At 37.9% G+C, this 27,711-nt stretch overlaps 1 protein-coding gene across 2 annotated transcripts in view; it reads right to left on the bottom strand.

The window, feature by feature from the left end:
* SUMF1 (sulfatase modifying factor 1) overlaps positions 1-27,711 on the bottom strand; it is a 94,591-nt gene that overhangs the window by 60,853 nt on the left and 6,027 nt on the right. For both annotated transcript variants that reach the window (XM_053219030.1, XM_027042518.2), the window contains exons 2-3: positions 15,927-16,100; positions 12,085-12,159 (exon numbers count right to left, since the gene is read on the bottom strand). In XM_053219030.1, the coding sequence (XP_053075005.1) occupies positions 12,085-12,159; positions 15,927-16,100 (249 nt within the window). The remainder of the gene's footprint in view (positions 1-12,084; positions 12,160-15,926; positions 16,101-27,711) is intronic.

Here is a 27,711-nt window from a genome sequence, read left to right as displayed (position 1 = left end):
TTTAGATATAGTCTTTCAATGGGATGTCCTTTTGTAAAGAGAGAGACTCAGCTCCTGGCTTATGAGTTTTACACAGTGGGAAAGGTCCTATACTGGTTCTCAGGGACTAATAGGTAGGTACCACACTCGACATTATCCAGAACTGAGGTAAACCATTTCCCCTCCTGGGCCATAACTGCTTCATCTATAAAGAAAGGGCTTTTTGCCAAATGGTTTTGAAAGTTCCATTGACTCAAAATTCTCATTTTTGCATAACTTCTTCTTAAAGCTGGATCTCTCCTAGGCATGACTCCCTACTCAATAGTCAATCTTTGTCTCACTTTAGAGGTTTACAATGCAGACACCAATATTTAGGAGGTACGAGGATGTGAAAATCATTATTACTTCTTCATCGAAGTCAAATCACAAAAGACCGAGGACTTGGAAAGAAACTTAAGGGGGTACCTGGGTGGCTCAGTTACTTAAATGTCCAACTCTTGATCTCAGCTCAGGTTTTGATGTCAGAGTGGTGACTTCAAGCCCCGTGTTGGGTTCTGTGCTGGGTATGAAGCCTACTAGAAGAAGAAGTAGGAGAAGAGGAATAGGAGGAAGAAAATGGAAAAGAAAGAGAAGAAGAGGAAGAGGAGGAGAAGGAAGAGGAGGAGGAGAAACTTAAGGACTCCTTAAAGAGATATTTCAAGTCTGAGCCTCTAGAACCCCAATATGCCTTGCCTCATTCACACTCATTCTGATCAGGTGCCTTGTTTCAGAGCAGGTTGGAAAAAAAAAACTATGCCCTGTTATCCTATTGTATTGGGTTCTCACCTTCCAGGGTTATCAGGCTTTGCTTCCTGAGCCTACACCACACATTGACTCCTCAATCAGACAGACAACTATTCTTTTCAAAAACAGACACAAAATACAGTTGTGTGACTATGTTTTCTTCTTATCTTATCCCGTCAGCCACCCCTGGACCACCCTTCCCAAATAACTCAGTTACTGTGAACCTACCTCAACCCCAATTGACTAAGCCAGTGTTTTCTTGCCAAGAAAAAGCAACTTTCCAACATGAGACAGGTCTTGTGAGGTCTGAGCCCCATAGCTTTCAAAAACTAAATGCTCTAATAGATGATACCCAAATGGCATTCTTTCATTTTTTTGGCAAATATTTATTAGGTGCTTAAGCGATAGTAACTATGCTGGGGACATAGTGGTATAGTGCATTCTCACACACCATTATAGAATATACCTGGTAAAGGGGAAGGCATTCAACAAATACCTACAGAAACAATTATAAGTGAGACAACTGACATAAAAAGAAAGCACAAGAAGTGACAAGAATAAATGGAACAATCTAAATCTGGAATATGGGACAAGAGAAAGCCATTTCAAATGGACTTCCCAGAGTAAATGTAGCTAAGACCAGACCATAGAAGGCTGAAGGTGAGTAGCCAGAGCATAGGAACATAGTAGGTCCTTCACCAGATGCTTTGCTCTAGTTGATCCCAAAATTAGTTATTCCATATCTGCAAGGCTTCCCTTAAATGCCTCTTCCTCACACAGTCCTTTCCTGGTCAACAACAAATGCAGCTCTCCAGGCACCGCCCCTAACTGCTCCACAGCACTCCTTACCACAGCACCTGTCCATGCCCTTCCCAATTCATTTCTCAATGTTATTTCATGCTACCTCCAGGACATTCCACGATGGTATGGATCTCACATATTCTCATTCTTTTTGAAAATTTTAAAAAAACATGATGTATGTGTCTTCGTTTTTATTTCTCTAAAACATTTGATATAAAAAATTCATAAATCAGAAAAAAACATCTAATTTTGGTTTAGAGCCTATATGACCCCATCCCTTAAATTGTGAGCCTGTAAAGGGCAACAGGGTGGAATATCTTCCATTTCTGTATTCTCAGGAATAGTAAAGTATCTGGAGGACAGTAGGACATTTTTTATTGTTTGCTAAAGAGGCCACATTTTAAGCCAAAAAGCAAACTTTCAAACAGAGGGAGGTAGACTCATTTCCATCACTAGAAGAAGTCAAAGAACACACCACAGGGATAATGGCAGGTAATTAAGGAGGCATGAATCCAAACAACTACTCAAAAAATACGTCACTGTACATAGTCAAAAGAATTGAAAGCAGGCACTCAGACACTTGTAGACCAATGTTCACAGCAGCATTATTCACAAAAGCCAAAACAGCTATTAGATGTTAAATAGCCAGAAACAGCACAAATGTCCATTAACAGATGAACAGATAAACAAAATGTGGTCTATAGAAACAATGGAATATCATTCAGCCTTAAAGAGATGAAATCTAATACATGCTGTAACATAAATGAAACTTGAAGACATTTTGCTAAGTCATGTAAGCCAGACACAAAAGGACATTTCTATGAGACACGGAGAGTAAAGAAACTTATACAGAGACCAAGTACAATCAAGGTTACCAGGTGATGAGAGGGAAGGAAGAATGTGAAGTTATTGCTTCATGGGTACAGAGTTTCTGTAAGGGATGGTCAACAAATTCAGAAAAAATACAGTGATGATGACTGCATGACATTGGGAATGACTGTATGCTCAAAAATGGTTAAAAAAGGGCGCCTGAGTGACTCAGTCGGTTAAGCGTCCAACTTCAGCTCAGGTCGTGATCTCGATTCGTGAGTTCCAGCCCCACATCGGGCTCTGTGCTGACAGCTCAGAGCCTGGAGCCTGCTTCAGATTCTGTGTCTCCCTCTCTCTCTCTGCCCCACATCCCACTCACACTCTGTCTCTCAAAAATAAATAAACATTAAAAAAAAAATTTTAAATGGTTAAAATGTTAAATTTTATGTTTTTGTATATTTTCACCACCCTCACTAAAAAAAAAAAAAAAAAGAAAAAGAAAAGGAAAGGATGTATCACTGATATTTCTCCAGCCAAGGACTCTGAGATAATCCAAGAGGATTTATTCCACAATACCAAATCCTTTCAAAATATCATTACAACTTGGCAGAGTGCTATATATGATGTTATCAAATCTTACAAATGGGCAACAGTAAAGCAAAGCAAAGAAAATTTAACTCAATTTTCAATTAGAGATAGCACACTGGAAGAAGCCAGCATAATGACATTTACTAAAAGACTTTTTATGTGCTAAGTACTGTAGTAGGTGGTTCTTTGTACATGAATTTGATCTTTACAATACTCTCCTAGTTAGGCATTATTACCCATACAAGAAATTGATTAAAAGAAGCAAAATGCTAGTTACAGTAAAGAAAAAAATAATTAACCACAGTGATGCACTGGCAAAAAAGGAATGAAGAAACAAACTACAAAATCACCACTGGCAGTAAACAAGACAAAACTTGGGGTCTACACCTAACCAGGTTACCAGATTAACTGCCTTTAAAAACAAAACAAAACAAAACAAAAACCTCAACATTTTCCTGAGAATTATATCAAGACCAGAAACTCAACACTGAAGGGAAAAGAAAATGAACCAGTGCCAACCATAAGATACCCCATAAAATGGAACTACTCCATAAGATGGAATTCCATAAGATGGAATACTCCATAAGATGGAATTATCAAAGACTTTTTTTAAGGGCATGGAGCCCAACACAGGGTATGAACTCACAACCCTGAGATCAAGAATTGTACATTGAACCGACCAAGCCACCCAGGCACCCCGGAATTACCAAAGACTTTAAAGCAGCTATTACAATCATCAGCTATGAGGTAAAGGTGAATATTCTTGAAATGAATAGATAGGTAGGAGTTATCAGCAGAGAAACAGGAACTATTTTTTAAAAAGAAACTTTAGAGGGGCGCCTGGGTGGCTCAGTCGGTTAAGCGGCCGACCTCAGCTCAGGTCATGATCTTGCGGTCCGTGAGTTTGAGCCCCGCATCCGGCTCTGTGCTGACAGCTCAGAGCCTGGAGCCTGTTTCAGATTCTGTGTCTCCCTCTCTCTGACCCTCCCCCATTCATGCGCTGTCTCTCTCTGTCTCAAAAATAAAAAAAGGTTAAAAAAATAAAAAAATTTAAAAAAATTTAAAAACTTTAGAATTGCAAAATATAATATCTAAAATTAAAAATTCACTGGATAGGCTCAAGAGCACAATGACAATAACAGAAAAGGGGGAACTTGAAGATATATCAATAGAAAGTACGCAATCTAAAGAACAGAGAGAAAAAAACGATTTTAAAACAATGAAGAAAGCCTTAGGAACCTGTAGGATAATATCTACATGGGATAACACCCATGCATTGGAGTCCTAAAAAGAAAGGAAACATTAATGTTGAAAAATATTTGCCAAAATGGCTGAAAACTACCCTAATGTGGTTAAAGCCATAAATCTACAGACCAAGCACCTCAAAAAGTAGGATAATCCCTAAATCCTAAGAAAACCCCAAATGTCCAAATCATAATCAAACTACAAAGACAAGATTTTTTTTTAATTTTTTTAATGTTTATTTATTTTTGAGAGAGGGAGAAAGGGAGAGCATGAGCAGGGGAGGGGCAGAGAGAGAGGGGGACACACAATCTGAAGCAGGCTCCAGGCTCTGAGCTGCCAGCACAGAGCCTGATGCGGGGCTCAAACTCACGAACTGCGAGATCATGACCTGATCCGAAGTCTGATGCTTAACCGACTGAGCCATCCGGGCGCCCTAAGATTTTTTAAGGCTTGAAAGGAGCCAGAAAATAATGACACTAATAGATATAAGAGAACAGTGATTGAACTGGTGCTATCAGAAACCACATGACTAGAAAAGAGTCAAACATTTTCAAAGTGATGAAACAAGTGCCAACCCAGAGATCTGTTGTATCCAGTGAAAATATCCTTCAGGAATGAAGGGGACATAAAGACATGTCTCATCTCAGATGAGAACAAACTAAGAGAATTCATGGATATAAGACTTGTTCTCACATAAATGCTAACAGAAGTTATTTAGGTTGAAAGGAGATAATACCAGAGGAAAACAGGCAACTTCTGAAATAAAGAGCAACAGAAATGGTTTGGGTAAATATAATAGATTACTTTTCTTCTTTAAATTAAAAATATAGGGGCACCTGGGTGGCTCAGTCGGTTAAGCATCTGACTTGGGCTCAGATCATGATCTCACTGTTCATGAGTTTAAGCCCCGCGTCAGGCTCTGTGCTGACAGCTCAGAGCCTGGAGCCAGCTTCAGATTCTGTGTCTCCCTCTCTCGCTCTCTCTGCCCCTCCCCCACTCGTGCTCTGTCTCTCTCTCTCTCACTCAAAATTAAATAAACATTAAATATATATATATGTATATATATATATATGATGTTGCAAACAAAAATTATAACACCATCTTGGGTCTTTTCAATGTATAGAGATGTAGTATATATGCCAAGTATAGCACAGGGGTAAAGGAACCTTGATATGGTTATGAGGTACTTACATTTACTTGAAGCATTAAAACGTTAACTCTATGATAGACTGTGAGAAGTTATGTACACATCTTGTAATCCTTATGGCAACTACTAATATTACCAAAGACATAGCCAAAAAGCAACGAAAATTAAAATAAAATATATAAATGGAATATATATACCTATAGATTCAAAAGTGGGTTTAAGAGATTGACAAGGGCTGACTCACACCTAACTGGAGTCCCTAAGAGGGGTAAGTGAGAATGAAGAAAAAGCAATATTGAAAACAATAATGGTTAAAAATAGTCTGAAGTTGGGGCGCCTGGGTGTTGGTTAAATGTCCAGCTCAGATCTTGATCTCGGGGTCGTGAGTTGGAGTCTTGTGTTGGGCTCCACGTGGGGCATGAAGCCTACTTAAAAAAAAAAGAAAAAAAAGAGTCCACAGTTGTTTAAGAAACAGTCCTCAGATCCAGGACGCCCAATGACACTCAAGCTGGATAAATGATAGAAATCAACACCTATAAATATCACAGTCCAAATGTATAATCACAAAGACAGGAGATAATCTTAAAAGCAGCCAGAGCCAGATCACCTGCACAGGAAAAGCACCAGACTGAAGAATGGCAACAACAGAAGCCAGAAGACAGTGAAATCATCTCTTCGGTGAACAGACAGCAAATAATTGCCAATCTCAAGTTTTTACTTCACGAAAATATCTTTCAACAATAAAACAAAATTAAAGATATTTTCAAACTATTAATAACAAGAACATTTACTACCAAAGGATGTCCTTTAGTCAGAAGATACATTCTGTCCGGCATGCAGAAAGGAGGGCGCAGACAGCAGTAATTATAGCCACAACTGAATATTGATTATATAGAAATGTATTGATAACATCTAAGTTAAGAGAACAAATTGGAATAAAATAGTGGATATCAGTAATACATAAGTTGGATGGGGATGATGAGAGCACGGTCCTAGTATTATAGAGCAGAAAAATGAACAGACTAAAAGTTAGACTTTAAATGAACGTTACAATAGTTTAGTAAATGAAGATACATACATATAGAACTTCTAAGGAGACAAGTGAAATTAGAATGAGGAGAAAAAAGAAAAATATGCAAGAAACTGAAGAAAAAAGAAGAGAAAAAATGTGATAAAGAGAAAGAAAAGAATAAAATGGTAGAAATAAAGCCAATACATAGGTAATCATAATAAACTATATATAAACATAAATAAACTCTTGACTGAAAGACAAAGACTATTGTAATGGATTTCTTAAAAACAGTTATATACTGGGGTTTTGGGTGGCTCAGTCGGTTAAGCATCTGACTCTTGATTTCAGCTCAGGTCATGATCTTGTGGTTTCTGGGTTTGAGCCTCTTGTTGGGCTCTGTGCTAACAGCACAGAGCCTGGCTGGCATTCTGTCGTTCTCTCTGCCCCTTCACCACTCACTCTCTGTCTCTCAAAATAAATAAATGAACTTAAAAAAATAAAAATAAATAAAAACATCTGTATACTATTTACAGGAGATATACTTAGGGGTGCCCCACTGGCTCATTTGTAAGAGCATACGACTCTTGATCTCAAGGTCATGAGTTCAAGCCTCACACAGGGTATAGAGATTATTTAAATAAATAAAACTTTGGGGGAAAAAACCCAAAAAATCTACCTAAAAACATAGATACAGATAGAATGAAAATGAAAATATGGAAAAGTATGTATTAGATAAAAATTAGACAAAAGAAAGCTTGTGCACCTATGTAGATACCAGAAAAAATAGACTTGAAGATAAAATTTACTAGAGAAAAAGAGAATCCCTTTTTACAAACCACAAAACATTTAATTCAACAAAAAGAATACATTTCTACACTTATGCACTTACAATTTCAAGCTTAACAGCATAGCTCTGAAATGTATAAAGCAAAAACAGACAGAATCACTAAGAGAAATGATATTGGACATTAGAAAATATTTAGGTATAAATACAACTATACTATAGGATGTGGAACTAATGGGATCATAAAAAAAAAATCTGTAGATCAAAATGCTTAAAAAAGATGACCCAAAACTTTCAAAATAAACTCTCAAACTTGAAAAGTCAAAAAAAAAAAAAAAAAAAAAAAGAGTAGCAAAGAAATGAAGTGCCTTTTCCCAAAACCAACTGGTAAAAGGCATAGCTGAGGTTTAAAACCAGGTCTCCCTCACTCCAAGGCTGTGATCATTTCCTTATGGCTTCTCTGAATAAACAAGCCCCAAAATCAGTTTGAGAAACAAAAGCCTCGTTGGTCCTGTGAAAGCAGAAACTTCTTAAAGCCTAAATTAAGTTGTTCAGAGAAACCGTGGTTGAGCTACCAGAAAAGTAAAACTTCTAACATCAAAAACGAGCCTGAGCCATTTATCCGTCAGGTTAATGTTTTGAGTGATTTGAATTTACTTTTCCTACATACTGGAACTTGCCTTTCTGAACACTTTCTGGCTTGGCTTACACTAGTTGACTTACCAGGGCTTTTTCTAAAAATTATTTTTGCGGTATGACCTCAGAATCTTGCTGGGCCCCAAGGCATTTCTCATTACAACCCATGCACATTTAGGTAACTGAATCACATCCTTACTAACGGCTCTCTTTCTACCTCAGAGTCATCACCCAATTGTGATTATGTAAGAGACAGTCAGGCCGCATTACTCCTTGTGGTTTGTGCTGGTCCAGCCTCATCCAAATAACACAGTACCCAGCATTACTTGGGCAGGAGATGGCTGTCTCGAAATTGTTTTTTACTTCAAAAAAGAAAAAAAAATGACTTGGTAATTCTGATTCCTCACTTGAAATTGGCTTTCAGTTAAAAAGAACTTCTCAAAATAGTCTACCCTCCTCCTTTATCAAGGACACCTATTCAAATTTGTTTCCTTAAAATGTTAGCAAATTCAGAAAGTGCCAAACCACAAACCAAGAGCAACTGTTTTCACCCTACCCCATGGCCATTCTTCTTGTCAAAGATTTATGAGACAAATTAATAATACAATTATTAAAAAGAAGGTACTTTTTAAACATTAAATATTTTAAACACTATCTTTTTCAACAATAGAAGGTTAACTAGATTAAAATACCATAAAACAAAAATAGCACAGCAACAAAAACTAGCATTAATCCTTTAAAGGATTTAAAAGCTATACCTTTTAAGATGATTGTTTCAAACTGAGCATTCAAAAGATAATCACAACAGGGGCGCCTGGGTAGCTCAGGTTAAGCATTCAACTGTTGATTTCAGTTCAGGTCATGACCTCAGAGATTCCTGGGACTGAGACCCGAATCAGGCTCTATGCTTAGCAGGGAACCTGCTTGGGATTCTCTCTCTTCCTCTCTCTCTGCCCCTCCCCTTGCTCACTAAGGCACTCGGTCTCTCTCAAAATAAATAAATAAACACTTTTTTTAAATCCCTTCAAATGATAATCACGACTAAGTAGATTTCATCATGCACATGTACTCTGTTTTAAACAATTAAATTCACACAGTTTCAGATATTTTTGTGGGAAAACCCTAAAAGTCAGTTCAATGTCTTGCCTCAAAACTTTACATTAAAAAAAAAAAAAACCTACCTAAGATGAAAGCAGCAGTATAATTTTTGGATCTCTCCAAATCTATGCATAAAACAGACAAAGCAACTAAACAGCAACATCAAAAACCTAAGAACAATGTATACAACAAACACCATATTATCTGAGGTCTTGTCATAGGGCTCAAACACGAGTCTGATCAGGCCTGTGGATCCAGCTCCCAGACCACAGGAAATGCAGAGGACAGAGAAAACAGGTGAAGTGCACCATGAGAGGGAAAACAACAAGATTCAGACCAGGGAAACATCCACAGGATTCTTCCAGAGATAAATTGTTAGGGATAAAAGGGGGGGGGGGGCAGCAGAGGAAAGAGGACAATGGAAGGGAAACTTGTGATTTAAAATGTCCTGAAAAAGCCACAAATTTATGCTTAAATGGGTAGGATTAAACTATAGTATAGTAGTCTTGGGATGTACAAATGGTGATAATACTATAAAGAAATACAGGGAAGCATTTACTTTATTTTTTTTAAGTTTACTTATTTATGTTTGAGAGAGAGAGAAAGCGTGACTGGAGGAGGGGCAGAGAGAGAATCCCAAGCAGGCTCTGAGCTGTCAGCAGAGTCTGACTGGGGCTCGAACCCATGAACTGTGAGATCATGACCTGAGTCAAAGGTGGACAGTTAACTGAGTGAGCCACCCAGGTGGCCCAGGAAGCATTTACTTTAAAAAGCAGGATAGCTTGATCTGATCTCAGCTCAGGTCTTCATCTCACAGTCATGAGTTCAAGTCCTGCACCCGGCTCTGCACTGGGCATGAAGCTTACTTAAAAAATAAAAAAATAAAAAGCAGGATAATGGCAACTTTAGGGACAGAGAAGGGGGACAAAGCTGTGGTTCATGGAGGGGGTTACTGGGACAGGCAGCAAAATTCTTGTTCCTGACTTAAGTGATAGTTACAAACATGCTCACCTTAGAACACTCAGTAAACTAAACATTTGCTTTGTGCGGTTTCTGTATTTGTGTTTTATTTTACAATAAAAAGGCTTTATTAAAGGAAAATCTGTATCACCAGTGCTGTCACAAAAAGAACATTTATGACATTTAAAATAATTACATTCATTTAAAAGTTGTATGAGTTATTTTAAATAATTATATGAAAATAAATAATATTATAAAATAATTACATGAAAGTAAACAATATTACTAAATTCTGTTAGCTACTGTAGCCTGGGGAAGGTTCCAAGGTCAATTTTGCATGTTTAAAAGGAGACTAACAAGTGTCACCTAGTGCTAATGACGTTATCACTCAAATGAGACTTACGCCTTGATGTATTCAGGTTTAGGAAGAGACCTGAAAAGGGAATATCTGTCTCACTCCATGATTCAGGATTAGCTTATGCTTAGCTGCCTACCACCTTAACTTAACTCCTGTTTCACTTCAAGTCCCCCTCCTGGGCCATCCCATATGCTATGCTTGTGGAAACACTGGGTTAAAAAAAGGTCTGGTGCATGAGGCTATGTCAGGCCTAAGAAGGGGTTGAAAACAAAAACTTAGCTCTCTCAAATCACGAATAGATTCATCGTATTCATTCCAGCCGTTTCTAAACATGCTTAAAAGCTTTGCTTTTCCATTATGAGCATTTAAGCAAGTGAGCAACACTAGGATCCCGTGAAAGCGGCTTGTTATTGTCCTAGTTACAGCCACACACTCTTCGCTAGGCACTTACAGGGCACCTTCAGAGCCTAGCAATAATCTGCCTGTGCCTTTATGCCTAATGTGTTTGGAGGTTCTCAAGTGACAGGAGGCTCTGTATCTAAAAGAGCAAATTACAAAAATAAGTACAGATGCCCTCCCTCATCTGAGCTCCATATCTTAGAACAAGGTACTGCATCCTGAGTTGCTGGCTCATCAACCCTAGGCCAATGTGACCTCAAAGGCCTTTAAAAAAAAAAAAAAAAAAAAAAAAGGATAGGATTACATAGTAGACTTGTAATAAAAACTTGTAATGAGCAAAGAAAACTGAAATTCAGATGCAGCTTGGTCACATTTTAAAAACATTTATGTAAAACACATACAAAAAAGTGGCCTGATTCTCCTATAAATGAATTGAGAGCAAGTCTGGTTTCATCTCATGTCTCCCCCATCACTTTTGCTACAGTCATTGGAAAAGAAAGAAAACGGGAGCCAGGACAGTTTAATTTTTTTGGCACTACTGCTCACAAGAGAGAACAGTGACACCAATACAGAAAGACCAAGTTCAGCCAACTGAAAGGGAATCTGTGTAACAAAGGAAGATTAGGGTTGAATTCCTGTCTTCCATCTCTGTATCTTAATCAGTCTCCCTTGCAATCAAGGCGGCCCCCAATTCCCTTCTCTCTCACCACCTCCTGCCTCTTCTGCATTCCCTAACCTCTTTGTTTTGTGAAACTTCAACCTCCTAGCTTACCCACACCCCTTCCCTTGTTCTTATACTTTCTGCCTCCTTCTGAGACGTGTGTAAACAAATATTCAAACATACAGAAATCCCAAGTTCCGCTCACCACACAGGTTATGGAAGCCCAGTGCACTATTCCCATGATTTCTGAGAAAAACACACCTAATTCACATTCCCTGGATCCTCTCTATGAAAGCAGGTACACCCTGGGTGGTAAGGCCAGTTCTGTGGCTCAGTGTCTTGTGACTATCCAGAGCAAAGGTCCCCCTTTCATGAATACTACTCTGATCATAGGAATTCATGAATGTTTAATTAAATAGGAAGCTCTCTCTCCACACTGGCACCTGATGAGGTCAAGACTTTAAGAAGAGAACTTAAAAAAAAAATTCACATTTAAGCCTCCATTCTAGACATGACTGTAAGTAAAAGAAACCCAGAAACATCTAGTGGCCAGCTGAGTTTTCCTCAGCAACACAATGTGTCACTCAGGTGCACAAGACAGAAACCCAAGTCAGACCCAACACTTCTTCAAACACCATCCTGGACTTGTGGCATTTTCAATTCAAGGTGGTCTGGCCCATGGGCCTGTTAGCACAATAAAATCTAGAGCAGAAATGGTTAGCTGCTGGGGGTGGTGAGGAGGGTGGCACTCGTAGTTTGGAGTTTTCAAGCCCTTTCCAACAAGCAGTAGAAAAATGTGAGAGTCTGTTTAAACATTACTTACTGCCTGCTGGATATCAGTCTTCACTTGCTCACTCAACATGCCTTCAAAGACAAAGGAGTCACCAAACTTCTCAGCCTGAAAGGAAAGAAGGCAATAAAAATCCAGGAAGGTTGGAGTAACATGTTTCACAAGTACCATTTTCTTTGCACACTGTTAAAGTGATTCTTCTTGTCCAGATGAACTTAAGTTTTTCTTATGACTTCCCAGAGGATTCAGAAATGACTTAAAAGCATCTGACTTCCTATTAAAACAGGTTAATATCACTTACAGAGGCCACTGTCTTTTCAGGTTCATTTAGCTGATAAGAACGCAGACTGGAAGAGATTAGCTTTTGAGAATGTGATTGCTCCTGTTGATGGAAATGCATCTCCCCAAGTATTACAAATGACTTGGAAATAATAGTATTCCTTACATGTCAGATTACATAATCAACCTTTGTCCTTTGTTCTGCTGCTGCAATCTAGCTAAAAGAACTAAATGGCATTGCTTGCTGATATTCTATCAGATACTCTGATAGATGATACTCTGGCTCCATGAAAGTGTCAACTGTGTTTATAAATCTCAAGTGGCCAATTCAAGCATCAGATGGAAATTTGTATTTTGATTATTTTCGTTTAACATTACCGTCTCAAGTCCTCATCTACCTGGTCTTATTTGTTGCATGTGACCTCATTCTGCAAATGCCTACATTAACCCCTTGGTCTCCATGGTTCTATTCTGCTAGTTTTCCTCCTCTTTCTGACTCTCCTCCTCATCCCCTGAAATACACAGACTCTTCTTCTAGTCTCTAGACCACTGTTCCTCCCTAGTGCTCTGTCTGGGCTCTCTACTCTTCTCTCACTACACCAGTGGCTCTTGGGCTTTGCGCAGTAGAAATCACCTGGCCAGCCTATCAAAACTACACATTACTGCTTCTCAGTTCCAGACATTTTGATTCTGGAGGTCTGGGGTGAGGTCAAGGAACCTGCATATGTGAGCAGCTCAGCTGGTGATTCTAACACAGGTGGTCCAAGAGATCACACTTTGAGATACAGTGACAAACTGCTACACAAAATCCTTCAGTCTCATCCCTTTAATGGCCACCAGCACACACTGCAATTGACCCTCACATCTCTACCTCCAGTCCTATCCCCACTAGATGATATTAACTGCCTACTGGATCCCTGTAGTTCAGGCCTTACAGACAGCTCAAACTCCTTTTCCTCATCAGAGCTCATCATCTTTTCTTCTCCCCTGCTCTTCTTCCTTCTTCCCTTGTGGGGACATGCCTGAGCATCTAAGCCAACCTTTCATCCAATGAACATGTATCAAACACCCATCTCTATTCTGTGCCTGACTATGAACTAAATGACAGAGATACAAGATCAATATAAAATAGGCACAGTCCCTGTCTTAAGAGCAGTTACTTGGTGCAAGGGGAGGATGCAGACAAAAAAAATCAAATCAAAGAAAAAAAAAGGAAGAAAATAATTACAACTTACTTGACCCTGTAAGATGAAGAGTATCAAGAAAAGCCTCTGTTTGATAGAGTGCGCCGAGAAAGCCTTCTTGAGAAGGAAACATTAAGCTGATACGAATCAAGAAAGAGAAGAAGCCAACCACAGTAAGAGGGGGACAGGCAAGGAGAGAGGGAAACTCCAAGCAGGAAAAAAAAAATATGGGCCACTGGGGTACCCAGGAGGCTCAGTCGGTTAAGTGTCTGACTCTTGGTTTCAGCTCAGGTCATGATCTCAAATTCGTGGGTTCAAGCCCCATGTCAGGGTCTATGCTGACAGTGTGGAGCCTGCTTGGGATTCTGTTTCCCTCCCTCCCTCTCTCTCTCTCTCTCTCTCTCTCTCTCTCTGCCCCTCCCCAACTCACGCTTTCTCTATCTCTCTCAAAATAAATAAATACACTTTAAAAGAAAAAAAATACGGCTGAGATCTCAAGATGGAAAAGAATGCTGAGTTTTCAAGGAATAGAAACAAGACCAGCTGGGCTAGAACATGGTGAGTAAGTAGAATGTGATATGAAATGAAGATGCAGGGGAAGAAAAAAAATGTAGTGTCATAAAAAGATGAAGTATTTATGCAAAGTAGGGGTTCTTAACACTTTTTGTGCCCTGGACCCTTCAGGCAGTATGATGAAGCTTAGGGGCCTCCTTCTCAGAATGAAATGTTTAAAGGCATAAAACAAAATCAATATGATTACAAAGAAAACTAGTTACGTATAAATATTAATAAGGTTAATTTATGCTATAGTAATATACATGTCCTCTTTATTAATAATATTAAGTGAGATCTAGTGGAAGGTCTCATAATTATCATTTCTAAAGTGGGGATAAATGCAAATATTTTAAGATATATACAACAACAATAATGTGACAAAAAACATTTGTGATTTCTATTGGTGACAAAGTTAGATGTGCTACTACCATTAGTATGATTTGTCATCTGCCTCAGAATTGAAGGAAAAGCTAAATTTTAGTAAAAAGCTAGATGTCATTTTTCCCCATCCATGTTCCTGGGTGCCCTAAATTCTGTTGATTCTATCTTCTTTATGTTAAATGCTAATCTGAAGAGAGCTCCTCTCCTTCCAAGTCTTCTTCGAACTTACGTAGACTATTGAGGAAACTGATCTGAGAGGAACCTTATGAAACAACGAAAAAAAGAGGGACTTCTTGTACTCTAAACACATATAAAAGAGAAAAACACTTTATATATTTTAGGAAATTCAAAGGAATGTGATGATGCATAACCACTATTTGAACACTTTTTTACTTAAAAGAGAAAACTGAGGGGCACCATGATGACTCAGTTGGTAGAACATCTGAGTCTTGATCTCAGCTCAGGTCTTGATCTCAGGGGTATGAGTTCAAGCTCTGCGTTGGGCTCCATGCTGGGCATAAAGCCTACTTTAAAAAAAAAAAAATGATGTCTTGGGCCTGGGCAGGGGGAAATAAAACAAAACAAGGATCCCACAAACTGAAGGCGAGGGTAAAGTCCTCTGGTGAGAGAAAATGGGAAGTCTACAAAAGTATACTCTAGACACTTAGAGAAAGTTTCATAAACTAGAAAGCCTCCATCTACTTATTCCCTTTTAGAATAAATATCCACTTTCAGAACCTTGCTTTGGGATTCAGAACCAGAGAATAATCTGGAACTGCTACAGGAGAGCTTATGAGTTGTCAGGCATTGAAATAAAACCACAAAAATGAAAAGCTGCACTTCTGCATCTATAGCTTAATGAAATATGTAACCAAACTGCAATTTTTTGAGAGGGAAAAAGTGGTCTTACTCTAGATGCTATGTGCTATCTCAAAAACCCCGAGCAGTGGTACTCTGCATATTAAAGCCCAGACACAATATAGCCTACTGGTTAAGAACACAGGCCCTGCCATCTCACTAGCCAGGCCTGAATCCCAGCCCCAACACTAGCTGTGTAACTCAAGGCAAACCACTTTCTAATCCTCAGTTTCCTAAAACATAACTGGCCTCATGGGGTTGTTATGAGAACTAGATTAGATGAAATATACATAAGGTGTTGAACACGGTATTGGGCACATAATAGAAAGTGGATAATCGATATTAGAAAAGAACAAGTTCGGGGCACCTGGGTGGCTCAGTCAGTTAAGCGTCCAACTTCAGCTCAGGTCATGATCTCGTGGTTCATGGGCTCAAGCCCTGTGTTGGGCTTTGTGTGGACAGCTCTGAGCCTGGAACCTGCTTCAGATTCTGTGTCTCCCCCTCTCTCTGCCCTTCCCCCACTCATGCTGTGTCTCTCTATCTCTCAAAAATAAATAAACATTTAAAAATTTTTTTTAGAAAACACCAAGTTCTTCCTCCCCATCCCAACCCTATTACCTCTGTCAAATAGCCAGTTGAGTTCACAAACTTCTCAAATTCAGCATTACTGACTTCATAGGCATCCATGTAAAAGGCATCAATAGCAACTCTCCTTGCAGGTGCTTCCCCATCTTGCTTTATCTGAGGATCATCTGTGCCCATTGTAAACACTCCGGCGGGGATGAGGACCATCTGCAGCGAAAGGGGAGACGAGGAGTTGTGCCATCAGAGCCAAAGTGGACCTGTGTCAAGCACAGAGCACCTAGCACACAATAAGCACCCAAGGTATCACATGCCCACCACATAAATCACTGCACAGTGATATCACTCATGCTCCTGTGCAAGTATCAAAAACATGTGAAAATTCTTTCGCAAGGTAGTTCCCTTAATCAAAACTCTCTACATGATACATGCCGTGGAAATAGGTCTGGAGCAATAAATAGTCACCAAGCTGCTAATGGCTGGAGTGCAAAGGCAGGGAAAATATTCTACTTTTTTATACATTTCAGTATGATTTTCCTTTAATATGCTCTCATTTCCTTTGAATTTTTTTCAAATTTTATTTTTAAAAATAAAATCAAATGCAAAAATGCCATATATCATATTCTTAAAAACCACTGAGTGAATGTGGGTCTCCAATGAAATAGAAAAGACTTAAATCACTGAAATGGAAAATGTAAAAAGTTTAATAAGGGACCATGTCTTGCCCTTATTATGTCCTTGTCCTTAATTGATTCCTTATTAAAACTCTAATTGCAATTACTTTGCTCCTATCTATGGTCTCAAATAAAATCTAATCTCCAAGAGAGCAGTGGACTGCCTTGTTCACAACTGTATGTCTAGCCCTAAACAGAGCACCTAAGGACTGCACCGAATATATTCACCTAACAAATGCAAGCCTATGCTCAACATCATGAATCATTAGAAAAATATAAGTAAAAACTAAAAAGAGACTCTACTTCATGCCCACTAGCATGACTACAACCAAACAGATTGACAATAACAAGTATTGACAAGGATGTGGAAGTTGGAACCTTCACATATTGCTGGAAGGAATGTGAAGTGATGCAGCTGCCTTAGAAAGCAGTCTCTTGATTCTTTAAAAATCTAAAAACAGAGTTACCATATGACCCTGCAATTTCACTCCTACAAAGATATCCAAGATAAATGAAAACAAATGTCCACGAAGAAACCTCCTACACAAATGTTCAGAGTAGCATTATTCACAACAGCCGAAAAAACAGAAACTCAAATGTCCATCAAATGACAGATACACAAAATGTGGTACATCTATAAAATGAAATATTACTCAGCCATAAAAAGAAATGAAGTGCCAATACATATTACAATATGGATAAACCTTGAAAACATCATTCTAAGTGAAAGAATCTACTTACAAAAGGCCACATCTTGTATGATTCCATACCTATGAAATGCCCGGAACAGACAAATCCAAAGAGACATAGTGTAGACCAGCAGTTGCCAGAGGTAGGAGGAAAATAAAAATGGGGAATGACTGCTAATGGATACAGGGTTTCTTTTTGGGGGTGATGCAACGTTCTGGAATTACTGATGCTGGTTGTGAAACCTTGTGAATGAGATATGAAACACTGAACTGTTCAACTCATAAAGGTGAATTTCATGGTATGTCATTCTATCTCATTTTTTTTAAGTTTATGTATTTATTTTGAGAGAGAGAAAGACAGCATGCACACACATGCAAGCAGGAGAAGGGCAGAGAGAGGGGGAGGGAGAGAATCCCAAGCAGGATCCACACAGTACAGAGCCTTGATTTGGGGCTCAATCTCATGAACTGTGAGATTGTAACCTGAGCTAAAATCAAGAGCCAGACAGGTAACCAAGTGAGCCACCCACGCATTCCTATCTCAATGTTTAAACACACACACACACACACACACACACACACACACAACCATACCATCTGTCAGAAATATACTCTGCAGGCACAGTATCTTACTTTCTAATCAGCTGAATGACAAATCAATTCATTGACCTCCTGGCAGCTTAAGAATTGTGAGGTATCTAATCTATAAAATAAGGGTTCTCAGGGTGCCTGGATGGCTCAGTCAGTTAAGTGTCTGACTCCTGATTTCAGCTCAGGTCATGATCTCAGTTTCATGGATTAGAGCCCCACAATGGGCTCTGCACTGACAGTATGAATGGAGCCTGCTTGGGATTCTCTCTCTCTCCCTCTATCTCTGCCCTTCCCCCACTCACACTATCTCTGTCTCTTTCAAAAATAAGTAAACTTTAAAATAAAATAAAAATAAAATAAAATAAGGTTCAAATTGAGGAAGGAAAAAGAGGAAGTCAAAGAGAAATAACTAGGAATAAAAAGAAAGAATGTGGGTTAGCAGTAACAGCAGAAGATCTGGAAAAACAAGATCAGAAGAAATGGAAAGTAGTAATCAACAATCATTGATTCCTACTATTTCCATTGATTATCTTTGCTAGTGGTTGTCTTTAATTCTGTGCATATATTTCCCAATGAAAATGAAGCTCTTTTCATCTATGATATATGGGTAATAAATGCTTATTATTTGTCCAATGTATTACTATTCCTCTAAGGAATCATGCTTGGGGCACATGGATGGCTCAGTTGGTCAAGTGTCTGACTCTTGATTTCAGCTCAGGTCACGATCTCATGGTTGGTGAGACCACATGCGTGCACACACATGTACACTCCCTCTCTCTCAAAATAAATAAGTAAACTTTAAAAAAAATCATGCCTGACTATTCCTGTCCCCTAATCCCAGCATTACAGAGGTCACCCTGTCTTACTGGATCTCCTAAATGTATTTCCCTCTGATTTGTCCCCTCTTTTCTATTCCCAGACAACTGCAGGAGCCTCACAACCAGTCACCCTGTCTCCAGTCTCATCCTTTCACATCCCTCCTTGCTCCACACTAAGCTGTTTATCTTCTGTTCAGTCATTCATTCAGCAAATATTTAAGGACCTACTGAACTTTCTGAAATGCCAATCTTTGGTATCCAATACAATTTATTACAGCTCTGTTTTTAACAGAAGATTGGAAATAACCTAAATGTCCATCAGAAGTAGACAGGTTAAGTAAATTGTGGACCATCCACAAAACAGAAAGTTAAACATCCACAAGTAAAGGAAATACATAATAAATATATTTACCAATATATAGTAAACATAGTGGACTAATCACTTATAAAGCTAGCATGAAGATTAAAAGACACAGAAAGTAAAAACAACTCATCACAATAACTAGTTAAGGGATATGTAAAATGAAAAGATACAAAATGAGATATCAAAAACATGAAATATGGCAGCAGGGAGTAAAAATGTGACACTTTAGAATGCAATAAAACAAGTTATCAACTTAAAAATAGGCTATATAAAAATCTCATGGTTGTTATATGAAAACCTCATGGTAATCACAAAGTGAAAACCTATAGTAAATACACAAAAGATAAAGGAAAAGGAATATAAGCATACCCCTAAAGTAACCAATCAAACCACAAAGAAGGAGAGCAAGAGAAGAAAAGAGGAACAGAGAGGAATAACAACAACAAAAGCCAGAAAACAATGAACAAAATGGCAATAAGTACATACTTATCAATAATTACTATAAATGTAAATGGACTAAACTATCCAATCAAAAGACAAAGAGTGACTGAATAAATTAAAAAACAAGAACCATCTATATGCAGTCTACAAGACACTTACTTTAGAGGTAACCACACACAGACCGAAAGTGAAGGAAAGGAAAAAGATATTCCATGAAAATGGAAACCAACAGGAAGCTGGAGTAGCTATACTTACATCAGACAAAATCAATTTTAAAACAGAGACTACAATAAAACACAAGGAGCATTACATAATGATAAAGAGGCCACTCCAACATGGGGATATAACACTTGTAAAAATGTATGCAACCAACATATGTAAATATATAAACATGTAAATAGATAAACCAAATATTAATAGACCTAAAGGGAGAAATAGACAGCACCACAATAATATATCCCACTTATATCAATGGATAGGACACCCAGATAGAAAATCAATGAAGAAACCACAACCTTAAACAACACATTAGGTCAAATAGACTTAACAGACATATACAGAACATCCCATCCAAAAGCAAAAAATACACATTCTTCTCAAGTGCACATGGAACACTCTCCAGGATAGATCCCATGAGAGGCCACAAAACAAGTCTTAATAAATTTAAGAGGTCTGAAATCATGTCAAGCAACTTTCCAAGCACAATGATATGAAACTAGAAATCAATTCCATAAAGAAAACCACAAAATTCACAGTTACATTAAGATTAAACAACAGGCTACTTATCAACAAGGGGTCAAAAAAGAAATCAAAACATAAATTTAAAAAATATGAGACAAATAAAAATGGAAATATACTAAAATTTATGGGATGCAGCAAAAGAAATTCTGAGAAATTCAGAGCAATAAATGAAGAAACCAGTTCTTTAAAAAGATAAAAATGATAAATCCTTAGCAAGACTCACCAAGAAAAAAAGAGAGTGGACTCAAATAAATAAAATCAAAAATGAAAGAGAAGATATTACAAATGATACCACAGAAACACAAAGGATCATAAGAAACCACTATGAACAATTATATGCCAAAAAATTGAACAACCTAAAAAACTGGAAAAAATTTCCAGAAACATACAACCTACCAGAATGAATCATGGAGAAACAGAAAATCTGAACAGACTGATTACTACTAAGGAAATTGAATCAGTAATCAAAAACCTCCCCCAAAAAACAAAAGTCTAGAACCAGACAGCTTCACTGGGGAATTCTACCAAACATTCAAAGAAGAACTATTACCAATCCTCCCCAAACATTTCCAAAAAACTGAAGAGAGAGAACTTCCGAACTCATTTTATGAGGTCAGTATTATCCCAACACCAAAACCAGACAGGATGCTGCAAGAATAAGAAATTATAGGCGCATATCTGTGATGAACATAGATGGAAAAATTCTCAACAAAGTATTAGCAAACTGAATTCAACAATACATTAAAAAGATCACACACCATGATCATGGGGGATTTATTCCTGGGAAGCAAGTCTGATTCAACATCCACAAATCAGCCAGTGTGATACACCACAATAACATAACGTATGAGAAAAAATCATATGATCATATCAACAGATGCAAAAAAGCATTTGACAAATTTCAACATCCACTTAATTTTTTTCAAGGTTTATTTATTTTGAGAAGGCAGGGGCAGGGGCAGAGAGATGGAATCCTAGCAAGCCACATGCTGTCAGCGCAAAGCCTGACACAGGGCTCTATCTCATGAAACATGAGATCATGACCTGAGCTAAAATCAAGAGCCAGACACTTAACTGTCTGAGCCACCCAGGCACCCCCAAAATTCAACATCTACTTACGATAAAAACTCTCAACAAAGTGGGTACAGACAGAAAGTACCTAAACATAATAAAGGGTATGTGACAAGACCACAGCTAACATTATACTCAATGGTAAAAAGCTAAAAGCTTTTCCTTTAAGATCAGGAACAAGACAAGGATGCCCACTCTTGCCACTTTCATTCAATTTAATATTGGTAGTTCGAGCCAGAGTAATTAGAGAAGAAAAAGAAACAAAAGACATTCAAATGAGAAAGGAAGAAGTAAAACTATCACCATGTACAGATAATATTATATAGAAAACCCCGAAGACTCCACCAAAAAACTGTAAACTAATAATCAAATTCCAGTAATGTTGCAGGATACAAAATCAATAGCAAAAAATCCTGTTACATATCCATACAGTAATAACCAAATATCAGAAAGATAAAACAATCCCATTTACAATTGCATCAAAAATAATAAAATATCCAGGAATAAATTTAACCAAGGGGCTGAAAGACTTGTATACTGAAAACAACACATTAAGAAATTGAAAACAACCATGGAAAATATATTCCATGCTCATGCATTTAAAGAATTAATATTGAATTAATTAATAAATTAATAAAGAATTAATAAAGAATTAAGCGCATTCTTACGATTCAATGCAATTCCTATCAAATTCCAATAGCATTTTTCACAGAAATAGAAAAAACAAACCTAAAATTTGCATGAAACTACAAAAGACTCTGAATAGCCAAAGCAACCTTGAGAAAGAACAAAGCTGGAGGCATTGCACTCCCTTATTTAAAACAGCATTACAAAGCTACAGTAATTAAAACAGTATGGTATTGGCATTAAAACAATGAAACATAACAGAGAGCCCAGAAATAAACCCATGTAAACATGGTCAATAAGTTTACAACAAAGAGGCCAAGAATATCAAATGGAGAGAAGAGTCTCTTCAATAAATAGTGTTAGGAAAACTGGATAGCCACATTCAGAAGAATGAAACTAAACCACTATCTTACACCATACACAAAATTAACTCAAAATGGATGAAAGACTTGAACATAAGACCTGAAACCATAAAATTCTGGAAGAAAACCTAAGCAGTAAGCTCCTTGTTACAGGTGTTGGTGATGATTTTTTGAATCTGACACTAAAAGTATAACAAAAGCAAAAATGAACCAGTGGGTCTATATCAAATTAAAAAGCATCTGTACAGCAAAGGAGACCATCAATAAAATAAAAAGGCAACGTAATGAATGATAGAAATTTTTTGCAAATCATGTATCTAACAAGAAGCTAATATTCATAATATATAAAGATCTCATACAATTCAACAGCAAAAAAAAAAATCTGATTAATAAATGGCCTAAATAGACATTTTTCCAAAGAAAATATATAGATGGTCAACAAGTACATGAAAAGATGCTCACCATCATTATCACAGAAATGTAAATCAAAACCACAATGAGATTGCACCTCATACCTGTTAGAATGGCTGTTATCAATACACCTCACATTTGCTACAATTTCTTACAGTGTAAGAAATAGTGCTGGCAAAAAATGTGGTTAAAAGAAACTCATGTGTACTGTTGGCAGGGATGTAAATTGGTACAACCACTATGGAATACAGTATAGAGGTTCCTCAAAAAGCTAAAAAGTATTATTTAAACAATGATCACATAGAGGCACCCCTGTAGCCCAGTCAGTTGAGCGTCCAACTTTGGTTCAGGTCATGATATTGCGTTTCACAAGTTCAAGCCCCACAATGGGCTCTGTGCTGACAGCCTGGAGCCTACATCCTGCTTCAGATTCGGTCTCCTGCTCTCTCCGCCCTCCCCCACTCATGCGGTCTCTCTGTCTTTCAGAAATAAACAAACATTAAAATATATTTAAAAAATAAAAAAAATAAAGAACCACATAGTCAGTAATTTCACTTCTGGGTATTTACCCAAAGATAACTAAAACAGAAATTCAAAAAGATGTATGCACCCCAATGTTCAAGGTAGCACTATTTATAATAGCCAAGATATGGAAACAACTTAAGTGTCCATCAGTGGATGAATGGATGAAGAAACTGTGGAATGTATGTAAGTATATAAATATGTGTGTATATATAAAAATATACGGCCTTGTGTATATCATATACATGGTATATATAATGTATATATACATATATTTCTCAATTGTTCAGTCATAAAAAAGAATAAAATCTTGTCATTTGCAACATGGATGGACCATGAGGGCATTACGCTAAGTAAAGTCAGAAAGAGAAAGACAAATAACATATGACCTCTCTTCTATGTGGAATCTAAAGAAACAAAAAACAAGCTTACAGATACAGAGAACAGATTGGTGGTTGCCACAGGCAGGGGGTGGGGGGCAGGAAGGGAGGTAAAAGAAAATTGGTCAGTTACACCTCAATAAAAACAAATTTTTAAAAAAGATTGGTCAGGAGGGACTGGATGGCTCAGTTGGTTGAACACCCAACTCTTGATTTCAGCTCAGGTCATAATCTCATGGTTCATGGGTTCGAGCCCTGCATCAGGCTCCACGCTGATGGTGCAGAGCCTGCTTGGGATTCTGTCTCCCTCTCTCTCTGCCCCTCTCCTGTTCCCCTCCCTCAAAATAAATAAATAAACATTTTTATTTTTTTTTTAATTAAAAAGATTGGTCAGTTCCAGAAAGGCATAGTTTTTTACTTCTCTAAAAAAATACTGTGTACTTTTTGACAGTTCTATAAGGAATCAGGTGGAAACCCAACTTGTAACCAATACAAGATTTCAAATTTATTCTGGGGCTTCTTTAGTGCCCCATACACATCATTGCTTAGAAAATTCAGGGCATTGTAGCAACGTGGATGGAACTGGAGAGTGTGATGCTAAGTGAAATAAGCCATACAGAGAAAGACAGATACCATATGGTTTCACTCTTATGTGGATCCTGAGAAACTTAACAGAAACCCATGGGGGAGGGGAAGGGAAAAAAAAAAAAGAGGTTAGAGTGGAAGAGAGCCAAAGCATAAGAGACTCTTAAAAACTGAGAACAAACTGAGGGTTGATGGGGGGGTGGGAGGGAGGAGAGGGTGGGTGATGGGTATTGAGGAGGGCACCTTTTGGGATGAGCACTGGGTGTTGTATGGAAACCAGTTTGACAATAAACTTCATACATTGAAAAATAAAATAAAATAAAAACTTAAAAAAAAAAGAAAATTCAGGGCAAATGGCTGTTTTTGTTATTGTTCTTGTTTTAGGAGAATGGACACCTTTACTGCACCACCTAAAACCTAAAATCTTTTTTAGTTGTAACAAATATTTTAAAAAGCATTACATATATTGCTTAATAAATTGTAAGGCAAGCATCTTTATAACCCACCCTCCATGAAAGAAAGTACTTTGCCAATTACTGCAAAAGCCATTATTATGCCCATGGTGAACATAAATCCTCTGTCTCATCAGAGAGGAAAACCACTGCTCAGACTTTTCACTTTTATTTAAGATACAATTGATACAGGACATTATATTAGCTCCAGGTGTACAACATGATTCAATAATCCTATATAGTATGAAATGATTACATAATTAGTCTAGTTAACATCCATCACAACAGTTAAATAATTTGTTTTTTTGTGTGTGTGGTAAAAACTTTTAAGATCTCTTACCAACTTTCAAATATATAATACTGCATTAACTATAGTCACCGTACTGCACTATCCTTTTATATGCAGTTACCTTATTTTATTTGCAGTTTAATTATTTAACTATGCATCCTATACATTACAGTTTACATTGTTTTTTTTTTTAATATGGTATTTAGGTATCTAAATCTGTAAGTTCTCCCTTAACTTTTTCCTTTTGCAATTTATTTGCTGAAGAAACTGGGTCATTTGTCCAAAAGAGATTCCCAGAGTCAAGATTTTGTTGACTATAAACTTATAGTGTAGTTTACCATTATCCCCTGTCCTCTGCACCTCCTGAAAATTGATAGATGAATCTGGAGGCTTTATCAGATTCAGGTTTGATTTGGGGGTAGTTAAAACTTCCCTAGAGGTGGTGATGTCTTCTTCATTAAGAAGCACATAGTGTAGGGGTGCATGGTTGGTTCAGTCAGTTAAGCAACTCTTGGTTTTGGCTCAGGTGATGATCTCAAGGTTCATGTCAATTTAATCATATACCACTTTCCTACTTAATTTGTTTAGGTGTGCCCCTCACCTTTTCAGAGTAAAATAAAGTATCTAAGCCTTGATAATCTCTCACCATCTCCCTCACCCTGTATTCTACCTACACTGTCTGTAAACAGTCAATATTCAAGATCACTTCCTCTAGGCCTATTGCCTACAATTCCCTCCTCTGTCTGAGTCGTATGTCCCTCATTTGGGTTCCTCAAATAAATACCTCTATGTATCCTAAAAAGTGGCACACACAGTAACTTAATGATGGGTTTTCACCTCCCCTAGATCCTAGGCTCTTTAGGAATCACAAATAAAGTTTTCACTTCTATATCCCCAGGGCCTAGCATGGCACATAGTTCAGGGCAGACACTTAAAAAAAAAAAATCTTTAAGGACTGAATGAGTGAAATCATGAATATGATGAGGAATTAGCTATTTGAATTATTCCTGATTGTAAAAATTCTTTTTCTTTTACAACACAGTGCCAGACTTGGATAGCATGGTTGCATGATAGTGAAACCTGTGTAAAAGACACTGCTTGACAAACATTCTATATTTTCTTAGTAGAGTTTGGGCCTCATCTTTACCTTTGAACCTCAGATCCAAATGCACTGTCTTCTGGAATCTCAGGCCAAAGGACATTCTCAAAAGCAACCACAAGGTAATTTTATGGGAGGCAGAAACCACGGCCCAAAGCCAGATCACCAGCTCGGTCTTCCCTTTTAAGGAAGAAGCCAGTCCACACCCTCGGGTAGTACGCTGATCAACTACAAAGCAACACAGCTCTCCACCAGAAAATGCTCCAACCTACACAGGGAGGAGTTTTCCAGTGTGAAGAAATTAGAACATTTGGAGACAGACCAAATGAACAGGGTCAATATTATTTTGGGGTTCCTAGGAAGTATTCTTACAGTATTTCTGTGACTGGGTATAATGTAAAGCTGTTGTAGTATAGAGGAGTAATAGGCACAGGTTGAATTGTGTGACATAAAAGCTTTGCCTCCCCTCCCCCCAAAAGAAAGACTGTGCTCAAGGACTGAACTAGGTTCATGCATTATTCTCATAATCCTCCAAATGTCTGAGACACAAGATTCCTCAGGCCTTGGAAGAGAAGGCAGAATGTTAAGCAGTTCTGCAGAGAAGCAGAAAAATAGAAGACTTCAGACAAAAGCTTCAAGTGTAGTTTTAAAATGATTATTAAAATGGTCTAAAAAGAGGTTTAATAAAGGACTTAAAAGGTAAAAATGAAAAAGCTCTCCAGCAGCAGACAGGTAGGTCCTATCCTGAGAACAGGTGTTCAGACCCACAGGAAGCTGTGTGCCTTGTTCCTAATGAAGTTTTACAATCACCTCATTTTCTCATCCTCTTCTCCCTCAAGGTGAGTACCAACAATGCTAATACAATCACAACTTCCACTGTGGACTCCTGGCCTAGTTTTTCTTTTTCTTCTTCTTTCATTAACCATCAGAGATAGCCAACCCTGAATAAGCCAAGTTTCCGTTCTGGAGGCGTTCTGGAAGTAATAGATAACAGTAGCCCGCATTGCTCTGAGTAGATCAGAATTTCCAATTTCCATGAATGAGATAAAGTTTCCTGTCCTACAAATGTGAAATGTGGTGCTGGTAAAATCCAGAGCACCCGGTGTTTCAATCTGTAGGACCGCAAGCCAGATGAAAGAACCATTCTAATCAAGTCTTCCTTTTGAAGTTCCAGATTCAAACAATCCATTCCTCCTTGAAAGTATGTTAAAACCCTTTTGCCACACCACAGTTTGTGTCAGTGCCACTCAAGCCAAAAGCACAGAAGTCAAGGTGATTCTTTTACCCCTAGAACCATATTTGGGCTATACACTCCAGCCAGGTGCAGTGGGCATCTATTACTTTTGCCCACCTGGTATTCAATGCTTCCTGTTCTTGTCAGAGCAACTGACATCCCTTTGAAAACCATGTATTCAACTCTCTAAGTATAGAGAGTCATGAGCTCTTACCCCACCTACTGTGGCTCAGGTTGGCCAACTGTGACTTTGAGAAAAGGGGTACTCTCTCTTCCATCAGTAAAAAGAGATAGACAGAAAGAGAGAGATTGCCTGAAAACGGAGCAAACACATAAGAAAGAAGATCCAGGAGACAGTCAAAAAGGAAGATCTGAAGATACTGCCTCAGGCCCTGGAACCAGTTGTGTCTGGGGCCTTATCTGCTCTTGAACTTTCCAACTATGAGAGCCCATAATGGCCCTCCTCCCACT

This window comes from Acinonyx jubatus, chromosome A2 (assembly GCF_027475565.1).
Source record: "Acinonyx jubatus isolate Ajub_Pintada_27869175 chromosome A2, VMU_Ajub_asm_v1.0, whole genome shotgun sequence".
Classification (NCBI taxonomy): Eukaryota; Metazoa; Chordata; class Mammalia; order Carnivora; family Felidae; genus Acinonyx; species Acinonyx jubatus.
This window is presented reverse-complemented; position numbering and strand designations above follow the sequence as displayed.